The sequence below is a fragment of the Neophocaena asiaeorientalis genome, unplaced genomic scaffold, assembly GCF_003031525.2.
Source record: "Neophocaena asiaeorientalis asiaeorientalis breed wild unplaced genomic scaffold, Neophocaena_asiaeorientalis_V1.1 scaffold543, whole genome shotgun sequence".
Classification (NCBI taxonomy): Eukaryota; Metazoa; Chordata; class Mammalia; order Artiodactyla; family Phocoenidae; genus Neophocaena; species Neophocaena asiaeorientalis.
Window position 1 is genome coordinate 209,913 of NW_020173671.1, and position 25,033 is coordinate 234,945.

Sequence of the window (25,033 nt, forward strand, 5' to 3'; positions counted from 1 at the left end):
TGGTAGCAAAGTTTTATTGTAAAATAAGAAATCAATATAAAAATGGGATATAAGAAGGGAAGAGGAAGGGTGCGGGTGACAAATGCAGATGTGCCCTGCAGAGTACAAAAGAAATCTGCCTGAGCATTTGGGGGAAATAAAACAGATCTCGGTAGATACACCAGGGATGGAATCCTCCAGGACGTGGGATAGGGTGAGATTTCCCCTTGGGTGCTGAGGTTCACCAAGAGGTTAGATAGGATTTGGCGGGGCCAGGAGCCAAGGCACTTGGAAATTCCTTCCCCTTGCCCAGCCATCCAGTCATAGAAACTATCAAATCATCCATCAAGGGGGACACAGAACCAGCACCCACAAAGGCACTAAGTCCCAGACATCATGTAATAAAAAGATGGTTTGGGGGTCAGACATACGTTATTTCATTAACCCTCACAACAAACTCCGTGAGGTAGGTATGATTATCAGCATTTTGTAAATGTGGACGATCAAGTTCGGAGAAACTCAACAACTTAAGATAGCTTCCATGGCTAGTATGGTAGAGAACTGGACTTCCAACCCAGTGTGTTGCTGGTTATAAAATGTTCCTCACATGCAGGAACGTTTTCCTACCTCTCTCAAATGCTCCCCACAGTAAAAACCTTAAAAGCTAAGCTGGAAGGCCCCAGCTACCTCCCCCAAAAACCACGAGTGCAGGCCAACCTCTTTAGCAGAGCCCCAGGCCAAGCAAACGGAAGAATTCCAGGGTGTTTCCGAGGCACACCTGCACCAAGCAGAGGTTTAAGCCCCTGAGACCCAAAAAATGGCAGGGAAGGGAGGAACGAGGGTAGGGGTGTCAATAGAGGACAGGAAGCAGAAGATGTCAGTCTGAGTCAGGCCCTTCTCTCTTGAACATCAGTTTTTTATGGCGGGAGGGAGACTGCCCCTTCTTAGACTTCAGGTGGCTGTGAGGAGAGAGGGGGAGGGGAGATGACATCATCTGACTGAGAAGCTCTGGGCCCCTCTTCCTGGACCTGGGCTTTGAAGGGCCTGAGGTGGGAGCAAGGAGAACTTAAGTTAAAATGGTCACCACCAATGGCACACATGCTGACTGAGCACCTTGGGGTACTTGTGGGTATTAACCTCTCAGTCTTCCCTTATCCCATTTGACAAATGAGGAAACTGAGCCTGGGAAGGGAAGTAACAAGGCCACAAAGGACTCCTCAGTACTTTGCAGGGCAGAGGATCTGACCCCAAACTCTGACACTGTGTCCTATACTCCCACAGTTATCAGTCCCCTATTTGAGACCCTAGCTCTGAGGGTCTAGGGGTTGTTAGAAATGGCAAAGAAATATCCATGCCCCTGGACCCCCGGAGGCAGGAAAGTAGAGGAAGACTAAAGAATGTTTGGGCAGGGCTGGGACCCAATGGCAGGGTTCCAGCCTTTTACCTTGAAGGCAGGATTAGAATGGAATCCCATGGTTTTCCAACACAGGAAGGCAGGGGAGGGGACCCGGGTCACTCACCTAGAGTGAGCCCTGCTTTCCCCTGGCTCCTTTCCAGCCTGAGCATCCTTCAGCTCCAAGGCCTCATTCAGCTCTCGTAACATCTCAAAGCGTTCACGCCCACGGATCTGTGGCAGGGAAGGAAGGGGATAAAGAAGTATTAGGCAAAATCATAGAAACCGTTTTTATGCTCTCTTTAACAATTTTCTTTTTGGAAGAGGCTTCTTTAAAATGTGTGTTAAGGTACAAGCTGGCGTTTGAAGTCAGGCACAACCAGGAGCCATTGTCTCAAGGCACCACTGCCCCCTGATGGCAAATGTCCTAAATACAGGCAAAGCAGTCAAGAAGAAAATAGCATTTGGAGTGCTAGACTTGAAACTTAAATCTGTCAACCCAATAATATTAACTACAAGAGTCAACGCCATGGACAGGGAAAGGATGTCTAGAGAAACTGGGCTTAACCTCACATCTGCTACATTTATATTTTTTCTTCCCTTATCCAACCCCAACTGAGTGGTGGCAAGAGCCTGCATCTCTCTCTCCCAGGCTTGGTACCTGAAGAGTGAAATATTCTCCATCCAGTGGTTTCTTCTTTTGCGGTGGAGAGGAGCTGGTGCCGGTAGGCAGTGCTGGAATATAGGCAAGGAAAGGCGAGAAAAGAGTGAATCTTGGGCAGAACTGCACCCTCTCTGCCTCCTCTTGTCCTGCCTGCTTACCTCGCTTAGCGCTCCCAGTGGGCAGCTCAGGGCAAGACTGCCCCTTCTTGTGGAAATTTTCTTCCTCTGTGCGGCGGTCTCTCCCAGGACACGCACAAACACGCACCTCAAAGCTGTTCCGTCCCAGCAGATTACCACTACCCAGGTAAGAAGAGGGAAGCAGAAGGCAGTAAGGAGGGTGGGCTCCGCCTCCCTGTTCTCCTGTAAACCAGGCCCCACCTACTCCCAACCACCCCCATCCTATATGGATCCTAAGGTCCAGCTCCAGGAAGATTGAGAAGCCACAGGCTGGAGAGATCCCAAAGCCGGAGAAAAGAGAACTGGGAGGGAGCAGCAGAGGAAGTCTACCAAGGGGATGCAGTGAGGGAAAGATGGCTGGTAGCATGGAAGAAAGTGGTGAAGGGCAGAGCCCAGGGGACAGAGAGAGGCAGAGCTTAGGGAGGAGCATGCCAGCGTGGAGGGCGGCGTGTTGTCCCTACTTGGAGTCTTCCAGTGTGATGATGGTGAGGATGGGCCGCCGGTTCATGCCTCCCATGCAGGAGCTGTTACACATGAAGTTGTAGTGGATGGTGGTACAGTCAGAGCCAACCTGGGAGAGAGCACAGGCCCCAGGTGAGGCTATGCAGCCCCGGGGAAGCTGTTAGCCTTTGTGAGCCTCTGTTTCCTCACCTGTGGAATGGGGATAACCCATCTGCTCTGCACACCTCACCAGGTTGTGGGAGATCAAGGAAGGAGAAAGCCCTCCATCTCCCACCTGGATGGTCACTGACAAACCCCTCTGGCCCCCTTCCCCCAGAGACCCCAGTGGCCAAACCAGACCTCGGGCGGCTCGTAGGGCACCACCACGCTGTGTCGAAAAGTGTTTCTGTCGTCCAAATACTCAGCACGTAAATTCCCTTCCACCCGGATGAGATGCTGAGGAGGGGCCAGACCTGAGAGCAATCATGGAGGAATTAGGGGTTTGGGGGCTCCGGGCACCAGCCTTGCCCATCCACAGCCCCCCGCTGCTCACCGTCGCTATAGTCAGAGCAGCGCTCATGGTGGGGACAGCGCCTCACAACCTCCGTCATGTACTCTGACTTCTTATAGATGGCCATGGCGCGGACCCGGGTGCCGGGCGGGGGTGGTGAGCTGACCCACAGCTGCACCGGGCAGGTCTTGGCCAGCTGGCAAAACAGCTTGTTGAGGGCAGGGGAATACTGGAGGAGAAGGAAGAATGAATGGAAGGTCAGGACACAAGTACCTAGGGGTCAAATGAACAAACACTGCATAAGTACCGACTGGAAGCCATGTCCTGTGGGGGAAGGGTAGCTAGAGATGGCACGGTCAGGCTCCTACATCCCAGCTTACTTACAAAAGCCAAAGAATGAATGAGAGTGAAGAAAAAAGAAAAAAAGAATGGCATCATGACAGACGCTGAGAATGTGATGGGAAGGATGAAACCCCAAGGTCAAGGGGGGAAATGCAACTTTGGGACTGGGGTCAAAGGTCATAGACTAACTAGGTAAAATGTAAAAAGGCTGAAGTGGAACCCTAGAGTTCCGTACAGAGAAACCCTGGGGCACAGGGGCCACACATCGAATTGTCACAGGGAAGCCAGCCCCTCAGGCCCACTTACCGTGCAGGTTACAGACTTGGCTGTTCCAGAATGTAGGAAACCTAGATGGAACCCATAGCTGCCAGGGTAGGTCTTCTGGGAAGGGACAAAGGACGACAGGGGCCAGGAGGTGGCTGGTGCTGGGGTGGCTGGGGTGGGGGCAGCTGGCGCAGGGGGCTCTGGCATTTGGGGGGCTTCATCTGGACGTTCATCCAGCCAGTTTGCGACGTCTTCTGGGGACAGCAGCAGGTCATCCACGGCTGGGGAGAGCTCAGAGGACTGTGGACGGGAGAGACAAGAGTCAGAAGGCCAGGTTCTCAGCCCCCAGCTCTGCAGCCCCTGGGCCCTTCTCGCAGCCCAGCCCTTACCAGAAGGTTGTTTTCAGGAAGCCTGTAAGACAAGAGCAGAAAGTCAGTACTGTTTTTTGCTTCTCACAGGTCTCTACTTAGGGGGCTGGGGACTCGGGTGGGGCAGGGTTATTAGAGGCTCGGCAGTGAACCTGCCCCTCCCTCCAGACCTCCACTTACAGTTTCCACAAGTCTGAAAACGTCTCCTGACTCAGAGGGGGCTCCACGCCGAGTTCTGCCTGCGACTCCTCCATTACAGCTCCCTGGGAGGCAGTGTGGCCACTGGGGGGAGAAAGGCGAGGATCCAGTGTGAGACATACCCAGCCCAGGGTCACCTCGCCCTGAGGCGAGAGGGAGCCCTGTGTGCAGACCAAGCCAGGGTGTTGAGGATCTGCTACGGGGGCAGGACCCCCCCCACCCCACACCGACTCCTCACCACACAGAGAGGGACTTCCAACCCTCCCACCATTGAATCCAGAAGCCTTCCTCAGTGTCTACCTATTTCTGCTCTCCTTTGTGGTAATAAGGCTGAAGCAACTCTCAGCCCACTCCCTCCATCTGGGGTAAGATACCTCCCTTGACCCGCCCATTCCCTACCTGCTCCCTTGGGACGGCTCCTCACCCCTGGCTTACAAATCCCTCAGGACCCAGGCCCTGCCCACCTCTTTGACCTCATCTCCTAGCACCCTCTCCTTTCTCCGGTGCTTGAGCTCCACCGGCTGCCCTGGTGCCAGAAAGGCTGAGGACCACTGCTCTACTGGAATATAAACTTCGGCAGGGCAGGGAAGTTGTCTTGTTCACCAGTTATCAGCATAATGCCTTGCACCTGGTTGGGCTCAATAACTGGGGTGAATAAGTGAATCGTCGTACCCGGGCCATGAGCGGTTACGAGCAGAGGGAACAAAGGGGACAGAGCGGTGGCTGCGGTCCGGGCCACGGCCCTGCCGCCATCGTCTCGTCTCTCAGGCTAGCTTTCAAATGGTTTCATCATGCCCTCTTTCTTTCGTTTTTTTCCTTTTTGTTCCCAGTTCATTTCCCCATATATTTATTCTCGGATTAGTGATTTTTGAACAGGTGTTCATCTCTTTAGAAATACCTGTGCCATGACCACAGAGTACTCAGATTTCTTTTTGGCATTTGGTGACATATGATGGGGAAAGTGATGAGTTGTATGACAGGAGAGGTACAAGGTGAACCTTAGAGTAAGTAAGACTTTATGCATAGTTCTTTTTTTTTTCTCATGTGTGAATTCTTTTTTTTTTTCACACACACACTGTATTTTATTTTTACAAGAGATAGACTGACACCAAGCATTCTAAATGCATCACCATAACGAAGGCAACAATGATTGCAATTACCAAACACGAAACACACTCACACTATGTCATAATAGTGACATTCAGTCCAGGAATCCTCCACTGTAACAGCTCCTTTACTTTGCAGTGAAAATTGATTTGTATATTTTTCGCCTCTGAGTCCTTGTGGGATTTTTTTTTTTATTCAAACAGAAAGTCACAAAAATTATAATCATCCTCGCCAGTTCACTCAGTCCCATGGAATTAATTTTTTTTTATCTTGATCTTTTGTTAGCACCATGCCCTCTTTCTTGATGCCAAATTTGTCATCAGTTTTGCTCAGAAACATGCCACTGAAAAAGTCCCTGTTCAGTACATTTTTCCTGCTGTCTCAATGGCACTGACAAACACCTCCCGCACCACGCCCAAGCAAGCGGCTCTTTTCTAATCTCCCTTAAGGTTCACCTGCACCTTTATGTTGATACAGAACCTGCTTTCCTGTGTATTTAGAGTGTGAAAAAATCCTTTCACATGGGTTACCTTATCTGTCCCGATAACCACACCTGCCTCTTGACAGGTGAGAAAGTCTCACAGAGGTTAAGTGACCAGCTGACAACACACACAGGTGAGTGAATGAGCTTTTATGAAAAATGACTGTTCGAAGGTCTAGGATTAAGAGGCTTACTTCATTACAGACTAACCTGCAGAGCTCTCATTTGTAATCAGTTAAGTCTGAAGGTGCAGATTTTAGCGATGAAAGTCCGCCAACTGAGAGGTTGGCAAAAGGGCCTCTTATCATAGCTCCCAAAGCTGATGGGGGATGGACCATGAACGTACATGGAGGAAGGCAAGAGGGGACAGCAGCGGGACCCCAAACATCTGCCTTGGGGGGAAGGACTAGGGTTCCCCCTGGATCGATGATCAAAATAACTTTGAGACTTTTATGGAAGGGAGGCTCGTGTCAACAGAGATGGGGCTCAGAAGCCCTTGGTTTGATGTTGTATTGTCACTTAAATTTGCTGCATGACCTCACTTATCTTAAAGCCCCCATGGCAAACGTGGCAGAGCCTGGGCTCTGGAGGCAGACAGGCTAGGCCTGCACCCCAAGCTCACCATCTAATAGCTGTGTAACTTTGGGAGGTTGCTTAACCTCTCTGTGCCTAGTGTCCTTTGCTCTAAAATAGGGCCCCACTTGTTATAGGAAATATAAAGAGTTGAGAAAAGCACCTAGCACTTAGTCAGAGTTCAATAGATGCTTCTCTTTATATGATTATCCCAATTTTATTTGTTCTCTATTATTGTTGGAAAGTGAGAGCTTTGTGATTGCGAGGGGGTGGGGCTTTTGTGGTCCTGCCTGCATTCATGCTAGTTCCCCTCCTTCAGACAACTCTGTTTAGTAAACATGCCAGGAGGGGCTGTCCTGGGATGGTGGGCCAAGGTCTCAGTCCCACTGCGGGGAGACAGCCCCATGGACATAGGAGGTCTCCCTCTCTCAGACCTCGGCAACAACTGAATTCTCAATGTTTCTTTCTCTAGGAAACCTCTTCAGAGTAGGTACTTCCCATGGGTATGAGCATCAGGGGATCATGACGGATGTGCGGAGGCAGAACATTTACACTGGCAGCCCCGGTGGGAAGGCAATAAAGTCAGCTGGGACCCAAAGGAGGGGCAGGCCTGATCGCCAACATAACAATGGCCTATCATAACAATGGTGGCTGTTTATATAGACCTTATCTGGATCCACTGCTTTCAGTGGCTAATCTCATTAATCCTCTCAAAAAGCCAGTAAGGTAGGTGCTATCATAAGAGAGGAACTGAGGTTAAAGGAATTACCCAGGCTCAGAAAGCTCCCAAGCGGCAGGGCCAGGGATTTGAACCTGGGCTGTCTGAAGCCACACCCAAGCTCTAAATAATTATGCTCCTCTGGCTCCACCCAGAGTCTGATGTAAAAAAAATTTTTGGCTGAAAGCTATGTGATTGGGAAAATATAAAAAAAAAAATTGATTCTGGGAAGAAATAAGGCAGCATCTGGTAAAACTGAAAACACATACATTTTACTACTCCACAAAACCACTTCTAGGTGGACGTCCTAGAAAAGTGGTTGCAGGGGGCGACAGAAGGAGTCTTGCACAAAAATATTCATGTCGTTGTTCCTAATGGCAGGTGACAAGAAACAACCTTACTATCCATCAATAGGAAACAGGTAAATGAAACGTGGTGTATTCACTACAGTGGTTTAGGGAAATGAATTATCTGTATATGTAATCCAATACAGCTCACAAACATGCTGGGTGAAAATACAATGTGCAAAAAAAAAAGCAAAACACAGTAATCTGGTTCATGGAATTTAAAAATATAAGATGAGGGACTTCCCTGGTGGTCCAGCGGTTAGGATTCCGGGCTTCCACTAGAGGGAGCACAGGTTTGATCCCTGGTCAGGGAACTAAGATCCAGCATGCTGCATGGCAGCACAGGGGGAACAAAACAAAACAGCATATATATACATATAGAGAGAAATATGAATATATATAATAACAGTTGCTTATAAACATGTGTATGAAACACAGGCAAGAAGAAGAGAAATTCACAAAATCTATGATCGTGATGGTCTCAGGGAGAGGGGGGTGTATGCTTAGGGTACTGAGGGTAGAGTCAAAGGAGGTTTTAGCTTTATTAACAAAGAAAAATTTAAAAAGATGGTATCCGTACATTACTTGTGTAATTAAAATATGGACAAAAATAAGACAGAATGTTAAGTGTTAAAATTATTTGGTGGGGATATGTGTTATGTTACTTTTGTACCTGTATTTTTCCAAAATAAAAAATATCTAAAAAAGAAAAATAAATAGAAATTATGGAAAATTTTAACCATATAAAAAGGTAAACAGGAAAATGTCCCAAGTACCCATCACACAGCTTCAAGAATAATCAACATTCTGCCTTTTTTGTCTCATCTATACCTCTAGCCACTCCCCACAACCCCACAAATGTTTTTGAGGTAAAACTTAACAAAGGTTGAAATGGCACCATACTATTTTGATCACAAAACTTGACAAATTTTGATACAGCTCTGTAACCCACCCCTACCAAGACAAAGATGTTGTGTTCTCTGAAAGTTTTATGTTCAGGGCTATTAACCATGTCAAATTAACTGTTGTGTATGGTGTGAGGTAGAGGTCAAAATCCATTTTTCTGCTTGTTGTTTCAGCACTGTTTGTTGAAAGACTTTCCTTTCCCAACTGATTCACTTTGGTGCCTTTGTAGAAAATCATTTACCATATTTATGTCTTTTCCCATACTCTATTCATTGGTTGTTGTCCTACTGTAGCTTTACAGTAATCTTGATATCCGGTATCTTAAGACCTCCCACTTTGTACCACTGTTTCATTTTCGGAATCAGCTTGTCAATTTCTACAAACAATGTTTTAAGTCACTGAGTTAAATCATTCTGAAGAGTACAGACACCTTAACACCAATAAGTGTTCTAATCCATGAATACGGTATCTCTCCGTTATTTAAATCTTCTTAAATTCTCTCAGCAGTATTTTGCAGTTTTCAATATGGAGCTCTTGTCCATCTTTTGTTAAATTTATCCCTGAGTATGCCATGTTTTTGACTTTGGATTCAAGGTTGCTATTATATAAAAATACAATGTATGTATATTGCCTTTGAAGCTTGTAACTTTGCTACAATCACTTATTAGTTCGCATAGTGTGAAAATGAATTTTCTATTAGGACTTTTTGTGTACACAATCATACCATCTGTGAATAAAGCAATTTAATTTCTTCTTTTCCAATTGTTATGTTTCTTTCTCTTGCCTGGTTAAGACCTCTAATTTACAATGCTGAAGAGGCCAGAGTCAAATCCTTATCTTAGAGGAAAAGCATTCACTCTAGTCTGTCACTATTAGGTATGTTGTTAATGGTAACTTGATTGGGGGTGCACCGTATCAGACTGAGGAAGTTTCCTCTGCTAGTTTGCTGGGAGGTTGGTTTTTCTTTTAAAATCACAAACAGGTGTTGCATACTGTCAACAGCTTTTTATGCATCTATTGAAGTTGATCATAGGATTTTTACCCTTTAATCTGTTAATGTGGCAAATTACACTGATTGATTTTTTGAATGTTAAATCAACGTTGCAGTCCAGGGATAAACTCTACTTGGGGACGATATATTTATCATTTTTATATATTACTAGGAGTGATTTGCTAAAGTTTGTCAGGTTTTTGCATATATATGCTGACAGCATTACGCTGGCCTCATAAAATGAGTTGGGCAATGTTACTTCCTCTATATTCTGAAAGAGTTTATGTGAGATTGGTTTTGTTTCTTCCTCAAGTATTTGAAGTGAAGAACAAAGGATAGGAAATACCACTGAGACAGCAGATTTAAACCCAAATGTAACAATAATTGCATTAAATGTAAATGGACCAAGCGCTCCAATTAAAGCAATTCAGCGAGGAAAGGAAGGCTATTTCAACAAGTGGAGCTAGAACAACTGGATATCCATAAGAAAAAATAAAACAGAACCTTGACCTCACGTCATGAAATAATTCTTAATTATCAGTTAATTAATTATGGCTCACAGACCTAAGTGTAAAACCTAAAGTTAGAAGGTTCTAGAAGAAAATATATGAGAAACTATAAGAGAACATCTTCATGACCTTGGGCTAAGATTTCCTAAACAGGTCACAGCAACCACTTAAAAGAAAAAAGAATCTTCTGCTCCTCTTAAGAGCTGTTAAACAAGCAAGCAACAGGTCAGGAGAAAATACACGTATCTGACAAAAGATACACTCTTCCTATCCAGAATGTACAAATAACTTCAACACCTCAACAACACAAAAAGCAAATACACCAATTTTAAAAATGGGGAAAAGACTTGAACAGTCTCTTCACATATAACACAGAAATGGCCAATAAGCACATGCAAACTGTTGAACAAAGTTAACAGAGAACTGCAAAATGAAACCGCAATGATGTGCCACATTAGAGACTGACAGACCAAATCCTAAGACAGGATATATCCTGTTGGTGGGAGTGTAAAATGGTACAACCACTTTGAATAATTAAAACTTTTTAATAGAATTTTAAAAATATATAGATCTACTCACTCTATGACCCAACAATCCCACTCCTAAGGATTTATCCAAGAAACATAAAAACATGACTACAAAAGTAATTGTACAAGAATGCTGATAGCAGCTTTATTCAAAATAATCTCAAATGGGAAACAACTCAAAGGCCATCAAAAGAATGCATAAACAATCGATGGTTTATTCATTCAGAGGAATATATTAAAATAAAAAGGAGCAAAATACGGATACACTGATACATGCAATGAAATGGGTGAATTTCACAGATATAAGAAGTTCTCCAACAGGCAAAAATAATCCACGGTGACACAAATCAAAATAAAGGTAGGGGGTCAAAGATAGGGAAGAAGCAAGAGAAACTTGTATTTTGATAGGCGGCGGGTGTAAATGCTACCCCCAATTTAGAAAAAAGCACGCAAGTACAGCGCACTGTGTCTGGTTCGTAGCAGGTGCGTGGTAGGCGACCGCGCCCTAAACGATGAAAATGCGGGAAAAATGGTTACGGGTCGGACTTCGCGCCGGGTTCGCCGCCTCCCGCAGGCCAGAACTAGCCGGGACTGGAGAGCTGCACAGAAGACCTCGGGCCCCGCCCCTCTCCAAGCCCCGCCCCTTCCGCTTCAAGACGTTCACTCTGCGTCCGAGATGGGAATGTCTCAGCCCAAAGCCGAATACAGAAGAAACTGTTTCTCCGCCACAAACAAACGACCCATCGTTACACTCTTTTATCGTTTAATGCTCAGATGTACCCATTCTCGAAAATACCCAGGGTCTGCCCTCAGACACTTAAAGCAAAAAAACAAACCATCCCACGCAATGGTAGCGTCCGCCTGGTTAGCAGTCGACCGGGGTGGAGCACACCATTCAAAGAGGGGGGAGGGATTGAGGTTTGCATGAAAACGAATACCTCTTCCTTTCCAAAAGCGGTAGCTAAGTAGTCCAGGAGGGGGGGAAAAAAAAAAGTAAAGGGGGTTATCAGCCTCCCTCCGCAAGCAATAGGAACTAGTCTAAAAGACCTTTTCTCTTTCTACTTCCCTCACATAGGGTGAATAGTGGTCTGTTCCGAAAAAAGAAACCGGAAATGCTCCTGCAAGTGGCAGAAATGTAAATGTAGAGTCAAACAATAACAGGACTCCCGGGCCTCTCAGGCTGGGTTAGTTCTGCCGGGCTTCGGGGGCAAATCTCTCATTTAGCACGTCCCACTTCCACGACTGACAGTCTTTAACCGGATTTTCTCCTTCTAGCGGAGCCACGGGCCATTTGGAAAGAGCACTCCAGGAAGGACAAAGATCCGGAAGTTATGGGACCTTAGCAGCTTGGCCTTCCCGGATCACCCCGAATACCCACTTCGGAATGGAGCCCGAGGTTCCACTGGGATGCCATATGCTCTAAAATCCCGAGCCACGAATCCCCAAAGTTACGAGATCCGAAAGTCTCAGACCTTGATGCTTTGTGCGTCTTATTTCGGAATCCCCCACACCCTGGGATGGGGTGGTAATGGTTGGAAGAACCCCTTAGGCCGGCTCAAGTTTCCCCAAAGCCCCACTCCCCCGCCCAAGTGTTCAGCTTGGAGTTCGGTTGGTCCTAACATCCCCATCATCTACACTCGGGCCTCCCAACATTGCATTCCTCTGTTGGTACCGCTAGCCAAGCTTGCATTCCCCCCCCAAATCGCTAAATCCCCAGTGCCCCGCCCCCAGCCCCCTCTATTCCCACGAGCTGAAAATACACGGAGCCGAGAGCCCGTGACTCACAGAGGACACATGAGGCTCAGTCAAGAGCTTACCCGAAGCTCAGGGGAGCGTGTCACCGTCCTGGGATGCAAGCTCCGAGGCTGGACGCCAGGTGACCCCGGACCCCTGCTACTACCTGCGGCCAGGATGGTAGCTCTGGACTTTTGAAGAGCTCAAAACTTTTAGCGCCAGTCCGGAGCACGTGGGAGGGGAAAATCCCAATCCCAGCAACCCTCGCGAGCCTCCTGGCACAAAGCTGGACAGTCGCCATGACAAGTAAGGGCAAGCAATTCCCCTGCGGGCGGAGGCGATGGGAACTGAGATTAGGAGAGGAGGTTGCGGGGAGAGTCAGGATTCTAGCAGTATTGGTACTGTAGCTGCTGAGAATTTGGGGTGGGGAAGTTCGACGAGCCAGAGCCGTGAGGGCACAATTGGTGGAAACCATTTTGGTAGAATTCTGCCACTGTGTCAAATATGAAGGTGAAAGGAAGAAAGCCTTTGCACTTGTCATTCCCTCTGCTTGGAACACTCCTCTTCTTAAATAGCTGCATAGTTTGAACTCAACAGCTAAAATGTCACAGCCCCTATCATTTTGTGAAATGATTTGTTCCTTGCCTTGAATACACAGCAACCTAAGCCTTAGGAGGGCAGAGACCTTGCCTACTATCTTATTCATTGTTGTATTTCCCAGTGCCTAGTACAGTACTGGGTAGCAAGTAAGAGTTCAGTAATAAATATTTATTGAATGAATGAAAAGAGACGGAGGTCTGAAGAATTCAGCGAATGAGATGCAAAAGAGGCTTAAAACCTGTAAAATCAAACATAGCGCTATCGCCCTCTGCAGGTGGGGGAGAGGAGTAGGTGCTTTAAGAATGATCGCGGAAGACCGCAGGGGGAGCTCAGGCACTTCTCGCCGAGGCAGAAGCCTTTGGACTACAACTCCCAGCAGCCACTAGGAGCCCCAGGGCTTGATGGGAACATAACCCGTGACCTGTTACGTCCCTGCCCTGTCCCTCCGTGGGTCGCCCGCGAAGTCTGATCCGGGATGCGGAGGTCCAATGGAAAGGTGTGCCCAAATCCCGCGAGAAGAGGTGGCTCGTAGCGACCGAGCAGGCTGAAGAGCGCCGTGCTTTCTAACGTTGCTGTTCCGCAGTTCTCCTGGCCTTCTGCCCCCTCCCGGGGGAAGAAGGAAGGCACTGGTGGGTTTCTCCAGTTCTGCATCCCGATCCGTGCGAACTTTGAAGCGGTCTTGGCCGTTCCGCGGGCCCGGCAGCTGGTAGCCGGCGGGAAGAGAACTGCTTGGCCGCGGCCAATGTGTGCCGCGCTTCCTCCGCAGTATGAAGACACCGGAGGCGCCACTGTTAGCTCCGGACTGCTTTCCTTCAGACCGGGCCCCAGCTCCAGCCCCTCTCTCTCCTCAGGCTTCCCCAATGGATAAAAATACGGACCCTGAACTGATGCCACCGACACCCGATGACGATGATCCGCCCCGGGTGTCCCCAGATCCCATGGCTGTCTCAGCTGTGTCCCAGGAGCTGGAGGAGGGGGACCCAGCTTCTCTCTCCATTCCCCTGGAGACAGGGTTTGGTATTCCTAGTGGGTTGAGCCCTCGAGTCGAAGAGCAAGAACTTTCTGAAAATGTGAGCCTTCCTGCAGAAGAAACGAACAGGCCAGAGTTGGGGCCCGGAGAAGACGTGGAAGGTGTGTCTGAGGAACCCGCTCCAGAGGATGAGGGATACACGTAAGTGGTGATAGCAGGTGGCTCAGGAATCTGTGGAGATTGGAAGTGTGAGATATATCTTATCCGCCAGTCCTCAGCCCCACTTCTCCAGGCCCATTTCCACTTTGCTTTGGTGAACCCAGGTTTGTTGTTCCCCCATCTTCCTTCCAGCGTGTGGAGCTACAGCTTCTCCCAGGTACCTCGGTTTCTCAGCGGTTCCTGGTCAGAGTTCAGCACCCAACCTGAGAACTTCTTGAAAGGCTGTAAGTGGTAAGTAAGCATAATGGGGCAGGGAGATAATCACGCTCAGGATTTCCACCTTAAAATACCCCAGTTATCTGGGAGAAGGATCCACCATGGTGGGAGAAGGAGTAAGAATTCCTCTGGATTGAGTTTGAATTTCATTTGTGGGCTTCCCTGGTGGCGCAGTGGTTGAGAGTCCGCCTGCCGATGCAGGGAACACGGGTTCGTGCCCTGGTCCGGGAAGATCCCACATGCCGCGGAGCGGCTGGGCCCGTGAGCCATGGCCGCTGAGCCTGCGCGTCCGAAGCCTGTGCTCTGCAACGGGAGAGGCCACAACAGTGAGAGGCCCCCGTACCACAAAAAAAAAAAAAAAAAAATTTCATTTGTGATTGTGTGTCTTCTACTTCCTGAAGGTCTTGGGGGTGCTTACCTATACCAGAGGTCAGCTCAGCCCTAGTCCTACACGTGGAAAATACAGGTCTGTCCAGCTTTCTAACTCTTTCCTACTCCTAGGGCCCCTGATGGTTCCTGCATCTTGACCAATAGTGCTGATAACATCTTGAGGATTTACAACCTGCCCCCAGAGCTGTACAATGAGGGGGAGCAGCTGGAATATGCAGAAATGGTAAGGGTAGGGGCTAACTCTGCCCCTTCATCAGACACTGCGCATTTAATTCCTTCCTGTAGATGGAGAAAGTACAGTCCACATGTTTCCTGTTCACAGGCAGGACATTTCACCATGAGGTTCCACAGGTAGCATTTTCTACCCTGAATTCTGACGTCATTTAAAGAGGTGTTTGTCTTTCTTTAGTTAAGAATATGTGTTTTCCATAAAAGACTAGTGGATTTCTCACGGTGGTTTTTTTTTTTTTTTTTTCCCTCACGGTGGTTTTTAATTGACTTATAGGTATTTATTGAATGACTACCAGTGTGTCACTTACTGTGTTTGGTGTTGGGATAAAGTAATGAATGTGACAGATGAAGAGCTGCTTTGCTTTCTTGTATGGGACATAGACAACAAACGTAGTCCAGTAAATAATCAAGTTCATTACAGATTATAATAAATGCTACGAAGGAAATCAACAGAATGAGGAGAGACTAACTAGAGGATGCCGCTTTAGATAAAACGGTCGGTCAGGGAGGGACTCTCTGAAAAAGAGACATTTGAGCTGAGACCTGAAGGATGATGAGATCAGTCCTGTGAAGAGCTGTAGAAAGAGCGTTCCAGAAGAGGCAAAGATGCTACAAAGACCCAGAGCTGGGGAAGAGCTTTGTGTGTTCAAGGAACAGAAAGAAAGCCAGTGTGCCTGGACCAAGGCCAGTGAGGGGGAAAGCCTGGTGAGGGTGGAGAGGTGGCTAGCAGCCACATCTTGTCAGATCTTGTGGGTAGGGCATTTGGAGTATTTTGGGGGAAGCCGTGGGAGAGATTTTAGAAGAGAACAAAATAATGGCTAGAGAATAGATTGTGAGTGGGCAAGAGTGGAGACTCATTAGGAGGCATTTATCACGGTCCAGGCGAGAAATGATGTTGGCTTGTGCTAGGGTGATATCAGGCGAGATAGATGTGGGTGGATTTGAAGTATATTTCACAGGACTTGGAAGTCAATTGGGTGGATGGGGGTACAGTTTACTCAGAGGATATGAAGAGGTATTGGGACAGAAGTCAAGCGTTTTTAGGTACTTTATTTTTTTTATTTTTAAAAAATAACTTTATTTATTATAAATATATTTATTTATTTATTTATTTTTGGCTGTGTTGGGTCTTCGTTGCTGTGCACGAATCTGGGCTTTTAGCTACTTTAAGTGTGAAATGTAAAGCTAAGGAGAGACTTTGCGAAGGGCGCTAGGGATATACTTTGGAAGCGGGAGAGCATGTCGATGGTATCTTGTGTCTTGAGAACGAAGTCAATCTCAAGAGAGAGTGTAGATGAAGAAGAAGGCTCAAGCAGAGCCTGGAACACTGCAGCACATGGAGGTGGGTGCAGGAGAAATTATAAAAGTGGAGGCAAAGAGTCATGTCTCATGCTGTTGAGAGTGAGGGCAAATTTAGAGAATGACCCAAGAAGACATAGTGACCTTGACGAGAGCACTTTCAGAGAAGTGCTGGAGGTAGAAGGTAATTAGGGTAGGAGGAAGAGAGAATTCTTTGGAAGTGTTTTCCTGTGAAGGGGAGCTGAGAAATGGAATGGTGACCGGAGAGAATGTGGGGCTAAAGAAAGGTGAACAAGATGCTTCTGTGAGGTCAGAATTACCCCGCAAGAGAGGGAGGAATTGCTGCTGTTGTCGGGGATGGTGACGAAGTCCCTGCGTGGCTGGGTGAAGACAGGATCCAGAGCACATTGAAGGACTAGACTGACAGGCGCAGAACCCTTCCTTGCCGTGGGAAGAAAGGCAGAGGATGTGTTCAGAGGCAGCTGTTTGGTCGTGGGAAGACTTGGGTGTCTCTGTCTCTTGGCTTCTCAGTGTAGCATAAAGGGGATGTTATCAGCTGAAAGCAGACGGTTGTGGGGGGAGAGCAGAAGGTGTGAGATGATCGGTCCTGGGGAGAAGAAAATCAAAACCACCAAGGAATGCTTGGTGTAGAGTAGCATTGCTATTCTTTGCTCAGTGCCCGCTAGAAATTTGTTGTCAACCATGTAAAGTGAGACCAGTTAGCGTGGTTGTGCATCTTTCCCCAGTAAGTTGACTGTAGTTTCTTTGTTTGTAAAATGAGGATGATAATAATAGCACCCACTTCATAGAGTTGTGGCGAGGATTAAAAGAATTAGGGTAGGATTTCCCTGGCGGTCCAGTGTTTCAGATTCCATGCTTCCACTGCATGAGGCACGGGTTGGGTCCCTGGTGGGGGAACTAAGATCCTGCACGCTGTGTGGCACAGCCAAAAAAAAAAAAGAATTAGGGTAAAGTGCTTAAAGTATTGCCTGGCATGTAGTCAGTGTTCAGTACATGCTAGTAGTCCTTGGTGTTAGTTGGATGCAAGCATGGACTAGAAGGAATAGGAGGTCTGGCTGGGGTTTGCCAGGAGAGAAAGACAAGGGGTGTTTCGAGAGTGTCTGCAGGGGTACACCTGTTGTGCTTGACCAGAGTGTAAAGTGGGTAAGAAAATGGATTGTGAATGGGTTTCTGATGAAGCTGAACAATTGTGGTGGAAATGGCAGAGCAAGGGAGCTGGGTGGGTTGGAGATGGTGGTCAGAGATTGTAGTGATGACTTGACTGGGAGTGGGCCCCTGGTGTAGAGTGAGGGCCACGGCCGTGGGTGCTAAGGAAGTCAAGGAATGGCAGAGGCCAGGGTGTTGGGTGTATTTATTCATTCTTTCATTGATTCATTCATTCAACAAGTTTTCATTGAGCGCATTCTATGCGCCAGGCTTGTTTTTAGCTGCTAGGGGTCAGTCAGGAACAAAACAGACAAAAGTCTGTGTCTTTGTGAAGCTTCTATTCTAGTGTGAGAAACAGGCAATAAAGAAATAACACAGTGAAATATATATCTGACAAGTACCATGGAGAACGATAAAGCAGAGAGGAGGACTGGGGGAATTCATTGCAATTTTAAAAAGGGAGGTTGGGGGCATTCCCTGGCAGTCCAGCGGTTAGGATTTGGTGCTTTCACTGCCATGGCCCCGGGTTCAATCCCTGGTCTGGGAACTAAGATCCTGCAAACCGTGCGGTGCAGCCAAAAATAAAAATAAAAAGGGCGGTCGGAGAAGCCTTCACTATTCAGGTGACATTTGAGCAGAGATCTGAGGGAGTCAGGGAGTGAACCAACGTGATATTTTGGGGAAGAATATGCTGGGCAGAAAGAACTGCAAGCTCAAAGTCCTGGTGGAAGTGCACGTCACCGAGAGTAACAGTATTTGTGGGGAGCGAGAGACTGAACCAGGAGATAAAAGTCTCAGTGAATGAGGGAGGGAAACAAAAACAGGGAGCTAATGTGATGGCAGGAACTGCAGAGGAGGTAGAGTCTGGAGAGGTGAAAAGATTTGGAAATGACCTTGATGTTTGTACTGAGGAGGGGAGTGAGAATGAAAGACATTTCAGCCTGAGAAAGCCACAGCGTTGGGCAGGTCCAGGTGGGTGGACAGGGCATTCCGAGAAGATGCAAAATAAGGGAGTTTGAAAATTCTAGAGTGGGAATTTCAGAGGCCAAGGGGTAAGGATTTGGGGGGCAGGGAGGAGTGTGGGATTGGGGCCGATCAGGGAGTGTGTTGAGCAGCGAGCAGGTGGTGGTGAGACCAGGTGGCCCGGAAGCCTGGGACTTCTTTGGTGCCCGAGGTTCGTGGGAGTGCCGGGCCTTGATGGTGAAAGAAGGGTGCGTTCCGGGGACGGTCCTGAACGCCTGCCTAACCTGCATCTCTGTGAGATCAGAGGCTGCAGACGTGTGAATTCTGTGTGCAAGCTGTAAGGCACTCCTAGCCCTGGTTCCTGGAACAGAAACCAGTGGTGTCCAGAAACCAGGGCTGGGTGGGCGTGGCACAGCCAGCCTGAAAGAGTTCAGGAGTAGGGGTAGTTAGAGGAGACTGGAAATGTGAGAGGTCGAATATTTATTGTACACATTCACTTGAGAGAAATGAGAATGTTAAAAAGGGGAAAAGGTGGGAATTCCCTGGCGGTCCAGTGGTTAGGGATCGGTGCTTTCATTGCCGAGGGCCCAGGTTCAGTCCCTGGTGAGGGAGCTAAGATCCCACAGGCCGCGTGGTATGGCTGAAAATAAAAGGGAAAAAAGTCATTGTTACCTACCACTCTACAAGATTCAGCCCTCTAAGTTTTTCTACATTCTTTCTAAGCTCTGTCCAGGTACCGGAGCTCTCTGTGTGGTTGTAACTCTTTGGTAGATGGTTTTGTACACTGTTTTTTCTTTTAACAATCACATCGTAAATGTTTTTCACGGTGTTCCAGTGTTCATAGTTATGCTTAATGGTGTATGGTATTTCACTGACTGCCTATGATAGTTTTCTTACCTGTTCACCTGTTTTGGACTTTTGGGTTGTTTCCAGAATTTTTATATCATAAATTATTTTTCAGTGAACATCTCCATGTGTTTTGATGGAGATTCTTCAGAGAATCAGAGAAATTTTACAAGTAAGAAACACCCTAGGTCAGAGAGAATCAATATCTCTTTTTTAAGTCTTGTGATACAGAGAGTCAATTTGTTTTTGAAAGCTCTTTGTGCTGCTTATTCTTTTTTTTATTATTATTATTGCTGTTGGCAATATGAGTGTACCTACCAATTCTATCATAGCCTAAATACCTAAATACTCATTAGGCATTTTCATTTTTAACGTCTGCAAGTTTAGTATGGAAATAGACAACATTTGTATAGGTGGGGAAATTGGGGTAGGATATTTTGGGGTATTTGCGTACATCTGTGTACTGCTTCTTCCCACCATATTTTCCCAATTCCTCCCCTCTCTTCTCCACCTTTTCACAGAGCTTTCTGGAACTCCTGTTTCTAACTCTCCACTTCTTCCCTGAGTACTTTCTGTACCCTGTGGCTCTTGCCTGAGGCTTTCCCTTTCCTGTACCCTCTCTGGGAGAGACTGTGCATCCTCTGTGCCCTACATATCTCAGGTTGGAGAGGGAGTGTCCTCATTCCTAAATGCTATATCCAGACAATTGCTCTTTCACTTTGTAAAAACTTTTCCTTTGACGCTTATGCTGTCTGATTCTCCCTAACTCACCGAGGACATTGGCATCTCATAGCCTTCCTGTGCACCCCAAGTCTTTCTACCATCTTGGTGACCTCAGGTATCCAAACCAGAAGCCAGGGTCTCCTCCTTTAATCTTCCATTTCCCTAACCCCCATGTCCAGTTAATTACCAAATCCCATCAGGTTCTTGTGATCTTCCTAATCTATCCACTTCACTTGACTGCCTCTGTTTTAATTCAAGGTGTTATTATTTTGGGCCTTATGTTATTGGAATGGTCTTCTGTTTCCATTTTCCCATTAAAACATTTGACTGCTGATTGTACACTAGGTGTTGGGGAAACAGTGGTGAGCAAGACAGACATGGTTCCTGCCTTCTCAGATGGGTACGCTGTGGCGTGGAGGGCACAGAGGGCTTTGGAACGTGGAGCAGGGCACCTGGCTCAGCTCGAGGGGTTGGGGAGGCTTCCCAGTGGAGGAAGTGTCTAAGAGACCCGGAGGATGATTAGGATTCAACCAGCAAGAGTCTCTGGGGGAAGTGAAGGAAGACTATTCCAGACTTGGAGGCGAGTGTGCGTGAAAGTGTGCAGCTCGGGAGTGTAGGGAGTTGGCACCTTCTAGGGACTGAGAGTCAGGATAATGGGACGTGGAGCTATTACAGGAGTGAATACAGGGATGAGGGATGAGCCTGGAAAGGTGGGTGTGGCGTAGACGCCTGGTAAGGGAAGGCTTCATAGGAGATTGGGTTTTATACCGAGGGTTTTGGGGAGGCATTGCAATGTTTTAAGCAGGAGAGTGACGCTGTACAGGATTCCAGGGGCCTCAGTGTGGCTGCAGGGTGGAGAATGGAGGGGCAGATTGGAGTGTGGGGTGCAGGGAGGCTGGGGGAACGTGTAGAAATGCTAGCAAGAAGGCAGTGGCTTCACGTGGGATTGAAGGCAAGGGGACAGGTTCAGGCGAACCTAGGAGGTGCAATTGGCAAGCTCTGGCCTTGGGTTGGACCAGGAGAGGAAAGGGAGTGAAGGGTAGTAGTAGTCAAGGTGCTCACATTTCAGGCTTGAGAACTGGGTGGGTAGCCCAGGAGGAGCAGCAGGTTCACAGGCTGCAGAGGCTGGGTCTGTTCCAGAGAAACTGAGTTTGAGGACCCCGTGGGATGCCCCAGTGGAGCTTTCCACCAGACAGTCGGATGCAAGGGTTCAGGGTGGAGAAGTGGACCCTGCATTCACGGCTGGGTGACATCACCCGAGGGCCAAAGGGGTGACATCACCCCACCAAAGGACTGGTATCCAACTGATGTAAAGATTTCCTTCAAGTCAGTGAGAAAAAAGCAACAACCTAGGAGAAAACTGAGCAAAAACTAGGAGAAGGTGCCCTTAAACACAAAAATGTCTAACTTCACTGGTTAGACATTGAGAAACGCCAGTTTATATTGTAATGAAATACCATTTCACAGCCTTCAAATTGAGAAAAATTTGAATGTCTGACAGCACCAAGGGGATTCAGAGCAACAGGCGCTCGTACACGCTGCTGGGGGGAGAGTAAATCTGGATGAGCACTTTGGGAAAAACGTGACATGATCTAGTAGAGCTGGCAGAGTGCAGACTGTAGAGCCCCAGTGATTCCCTCTTTAGCAGAAACTGCAGAGAAACCCTCCCACACGGGTACCAGAATGTTACAGCACACTAGCCAGAAATTGGGAAAACACCAGTGACTGTCAGTGGAGAGGGATGGGTGAGTGGAGCGCTGTACAGCAGGGAAGATGCATGAATTTGAGCTCAGTGTGTCACCGTAATCTCACAATCGCGGTGGGATGCATGCAGCTTGCTACCATTCATATTAAGTTTAACAGCACGCAAGACCATGGTATATATTGTTTTTTTCTCTGTCTGAATGTATTCCTGAAGAAATACACGAGAGTGATAAATTCAGGATGGTGTTTACGTCTGAGGGAGGGTTTCACTGGGAAGAGGTTTTAACCGTTTGGTAAAACACTTTGCTTCGTAAGCTACGAGGAAGACTCACAGGGTTTGTTTGGCTTTGTTTTAATACTTCTTTGCTTGTTTGAACTGTTCAGTAAGTTTTTTTAGAGGATCAAATGGTGCCTGGTAGGCACTCGGTAGATATTTGTATCATTGGTTGGTTCTCTGTTTCTGGGTTGGGATATTACTTGTTTCTTGCTCTCTAAGTGTTGAAAAAGCAAAAGGGTAAATCTGCATGGCTTTTGGTGGCCCAAGTCTGATGTTAAAGTCTGAGCTAAACCTTAATCTTTGAGATCAAGATCGTGTTCTTCATATTTACCCCGTCTGCCTTCTCCTACCTGGTTAAGTGCCCACAGAGCATCTCCCTCTGCCATAAAACTGCTAGATTTCCGAGTGGGCCTCCTTTTCCCGCCAGTGACCCAGGCATCCCCGCATCTCTGTCCAGGCTCCCGTCCTTCGAATGGTGGAAGGCGACACCATCTATGATTACTGCTGGTATTCTCTGATGTCTTCAGCCCAACCAGACACCTCCTAGTAAGTGATGTCTTTTGCCTCCCCTCCCCACCGCCCCCATTTCAAGGGGACCCTCCACTGAGAGTCAGGGGTCTCGGGAGGAGGAAAGCTTGCTGTGCCCTTCAGATGTGAGCTGAGAGGGCCGGTCAGTTGGCTTCCTCCCCTTCCTTTGACAGCACTGGGGCCTCAGTGTCCATGTCTCTCTCAGCGTGGCCAGCAGCAGCCGGGAGAACCCGATTCACATCTGGGATGCCTTCACTGGAGAGCTCCGGGCTTCCTTTCGCTCCTACAACCACCTGGTAGGGACCTCCCCACCCAGTCCTAGGGCTCGTCCTGGCCCAGCTCTCCTTCCTTGAGAACGGCTGAGGCTCTTTGCTAGGCCTATTTCCAGCCCTTTCCCACCCCCAGGATGAGCTGACGGCAGCCCACTCGCTCTGCTTCTCCCCGGATGGCTCCCAGCTCTTCTGTGGCTTCAACCGGACCGTGCGTATCTTCTCCACGTCCCGGCCCGGCCGCGACTGTGAGGTCCGAGCCACGTTTGGTAAGCAGTCCACGCCTCTGAGGGAGGAGGAGAGAAAAGGGCCCAGCCACGTGCAGAAGGGCCTTGTGTGAGCCAGGGAGTCACGTGCAGGGTTGAGGCGGGGGTCACATCATCCTCAGTACAGACCTGTGGGGCAGGTTGGGCCCAGTGCACAGGGAAGAAAACAGACTCAGGGAGGGGACAAAACTTTACCTCTGGGTAAAGAGCTGGTTCGCTTTTGAGCCCTGTGCCCTGTACCTTTTGATCTCCAAAATCTTGGTATCTCCAGGAAACTGGAGGTAAAGCTGATTCCCTTTTTCTATAAGCCTTCTGCTTTCCAGCCCTTCAAGGAAAAACAGGTTTGAGAGGGAAGAAGTGGGGCTTGGGCCTTTAGGTCCTTTGCAGGGGATAGAAGGATCTAGGGAGCATCAGAAGTCTTCATCCTGCTTAAAACGAACGGGGTGGGGGAGGCACTGAGTCCAGCACATGGGCTCTGGGACGGGAGACAGAGGTGCACCTCTGATTAGCGTGGTTAATGCCAGGTGCTCTTGCCCTCTCCCCGACTTTGTTCCTTCCCTTTCTAGCAAAAAAGCAGGGCCAGAGCGGCATCATCTCCTGCATAGCCTTCAGTCCAACCCAGCCCCTCTACGCCTGTGGCTCCTACGGGCGCTCCCTGGGTCTGTACACCTGGGATGATGGCTCCCCTCTTGCCTTGCTGGGAGGGCACCGAGGGGGCATCACCCACCTCTGTTTCCACCCCGATGGGAATCGCTTCTTTTCAGGAGCCCGTAAGGTAGGGACCATGTTCTGAGATCCCAAAGCGGGGGGTAAAAGGCAGGAGTGGGGATGTAGTCTGTGCTGTGTTGGGAGATGGGCATGGGAAAAAAAAAATCAACCCAGCTAAAGGAGTGCTTATAAAACTGGAGGGAAGCAGGCATGTGTTGGGAGTGGGGGAGTGGAGGGTGGAAACGATTCTAGGCTCCTGTTCTTTGTCCTTAGGATGCTGAGCTTCTGTGCTGGGATCTCCGGCAGCCTGGACGTCCACTGTGGTCCCTGAGTCGTGAAGTGACCACCAATCAGCGCATCTACTTTGATCTGGACCCGTGAGTGACTGTGGGTCCTTCCTGCCCAGGGTCTTGATGCCCCCAGGGATGCCAGAGCCCACCTGTAGGGTCCCAGCCCCTGACCGTGAAGGGTTCCTGCCCCCGGTGATGACTGCATGCCAGCAAGCCTCTCCTCTCTTCCCCAGGAGCGGGCAGTTCCTAGTGAGCGGCAGCACGAGCGGGGCTGTCTCCGTGTGGGACACTGGTGCGGCTGGGCATGAGGGGAGGCCAGAGCCAGTGCTGAGCTTCCTGCCCCAGAAGGACTGCACCAATGGAGTGAGGTCATAAGTTAATTCTGCAGATCTGGGGGCTTGGGTTGGGGAGAAAGGTAAATCCCTGAGGGAGCAAGCATCCTGGCTCATGGTGCTGACTGGCGCCGCCCATCTCTCCCTACAGCCTGCACCCTAGTCTGCCTCTGCTGGCCACTGGCTCCGGTCAGCGTGTGTTTCCGGAGCCCACGGAGAGTGGGGACGAGGGGGAGGAGGAGGTGGACCTTCCCCTGCTCTCCATGCGCCACGTCCACCTTGAATGTCAGCTTCAGCTCTGGTGGTGTGGGGGTGGCCCGGATACCAGTGTCCCTGATGCTCACCAGGACGAGAAGGGACAGGGAGGGACAGAGGGAGGTGGGCGTGAGTTTATATAAAAAGGTTTTATATGATATTAGAGTCTTTGTGTCTCTTTGGGGAGGCAGATGATGGAGATGGGGCCGGGAGGGGTACCAGCGGGCTCCCTGGTCCAGCAGCACTGGGGACTGGCATATTGTTCCTGAAACCAGGCTTGAGAGGTGGGACTAGGCAGGAACCAATGGGGCTGCTGAGCTTGGTGTGAAGTCAAGTAAGTGGGGGGTGGGGCTTCATGCCATTGACTGGCTGGTTGCTGGGCAACTTGGTAAACTGAAGGGGGGAACCTGTTTGAAATCTCACTCCCAAGGTGGGGGCAGCAGGGGTCAGGGTGAGTGTGGCTGAGCAGGAGTGGCAGGAGCTGTGTGTCAGACTGTTGCGTGTGACTGTGTGAGACTGTGCAGATGGTGACAGACAAGACACCCGCTCAC

The 25,033-nt window shown here is 48.6% G+C and overlaps 2 protein-coding genes across 2 annotated transcripts; one reads left to right on the forward strand and one right to left on the reverse strand.

Moving 5' to 3' along the window:
• TP53 (tumor protein p53) lies at positions 1-12,448 on the reverse strand. Its single transcript, XM_024748420.1, has 11 exons — positions 12,313-12,448; positions 4,319-4,420; positions 4,160-4,181; positions 3,813-4,070; positions 3,207-3,393; positions 3,014-3,126; positions 2,674-2,783; positions 2,195-2,331; positions 2,034-2,107; positions 1,500-1,606; positions 1-938 (listed from the first exon to the last, which is right to left on the reverse strand). The coding sequence occupies exons 2-11, from the start codon at positions 4,390-4,392 to the stop codon at positions 857-859; spliced, it is 1,164 nt and encodes a 387-aa protein (XP_024604188.1). The 5' UTR covers positions 4,393-4,420; positions 12,313-12,448; the 3' UTR covers positions 1-856.
• On the forward strand, positions 12,416-24,640 carry WRAP53 (WD repeat containing antisense to TP53). Its single transcript, XM_024748419.1, has 11 exons — positions 12,416-12,535; positions 13,104-14,000; positions 14,151-14,249; positions 14,736-14,847; positions 22,292-22,380; positions 22,568-22,658; positions 22,768-22,900; positions 23,464-23,672; positions 23,879-23,982; positions 24,129-24,263; positions 24,379-24,640. Exons 2-11 carry the CDS (start codon positions 13,597-13,599, stop codon positions 24,623-24,625), a joined length of 1,623 nt encoding a protein of 540 aa, XP_024604187.1. The 5' UTR covers positions 12,416-12,535; positions 13,104-13,596; the 3' UTR covers positions 24,626-24,640.
• The last annotated feature ends 393 nt before the right edge of the window (positions 24,641-25,033 follow it).

Bases quoted from the DNA above. Each gene is read 5' to 3' on its own strand.
- WRAP53 (XM_024748419.1), top strand. From the start codon at position 13,597: ATGAAGACACCGGAGGCGCCACTGTTAGCTCCGGACTGCTTTCCTTCA. The intron at 14,848-22,291 runs GTAAGGGTAGGG...ATCTCTGTCCAG, and splicing joins AGCTGGAATATGCAGAAATG to GCTCCCGTCCTTCGAATGGT. The intron at 22,659-22,767 runs GTAGGGACCTCC...TCCCACCCCCAG, and splicing joins TTCGCTCCTACAACCACCTG to GATGAGCTGACGGCAGCCCA.
- TP53 (XM_024748420.1), bottom strand. From the start codon at position 4,392: ATGGAGGAGTCGCAGGCAGAACTCGGCGTGGAGCCCCCTCTGAGTCAG. The intron at 2,784-3,013 runs GTCTGGTTTGGC...GCTCTCTCCCAG, and splicing joins TGCCCTACGAGCCGCCCGAG to GTTGGCTCTGACTGTACCAC. The intron at 939-1,499 runs GTGAGTGACCCG...CTCTCCTCACAG, and splicing joins GAAAGCAGGGCTCACTCTAG to CCACCTGAAGTCTAAGAAGG.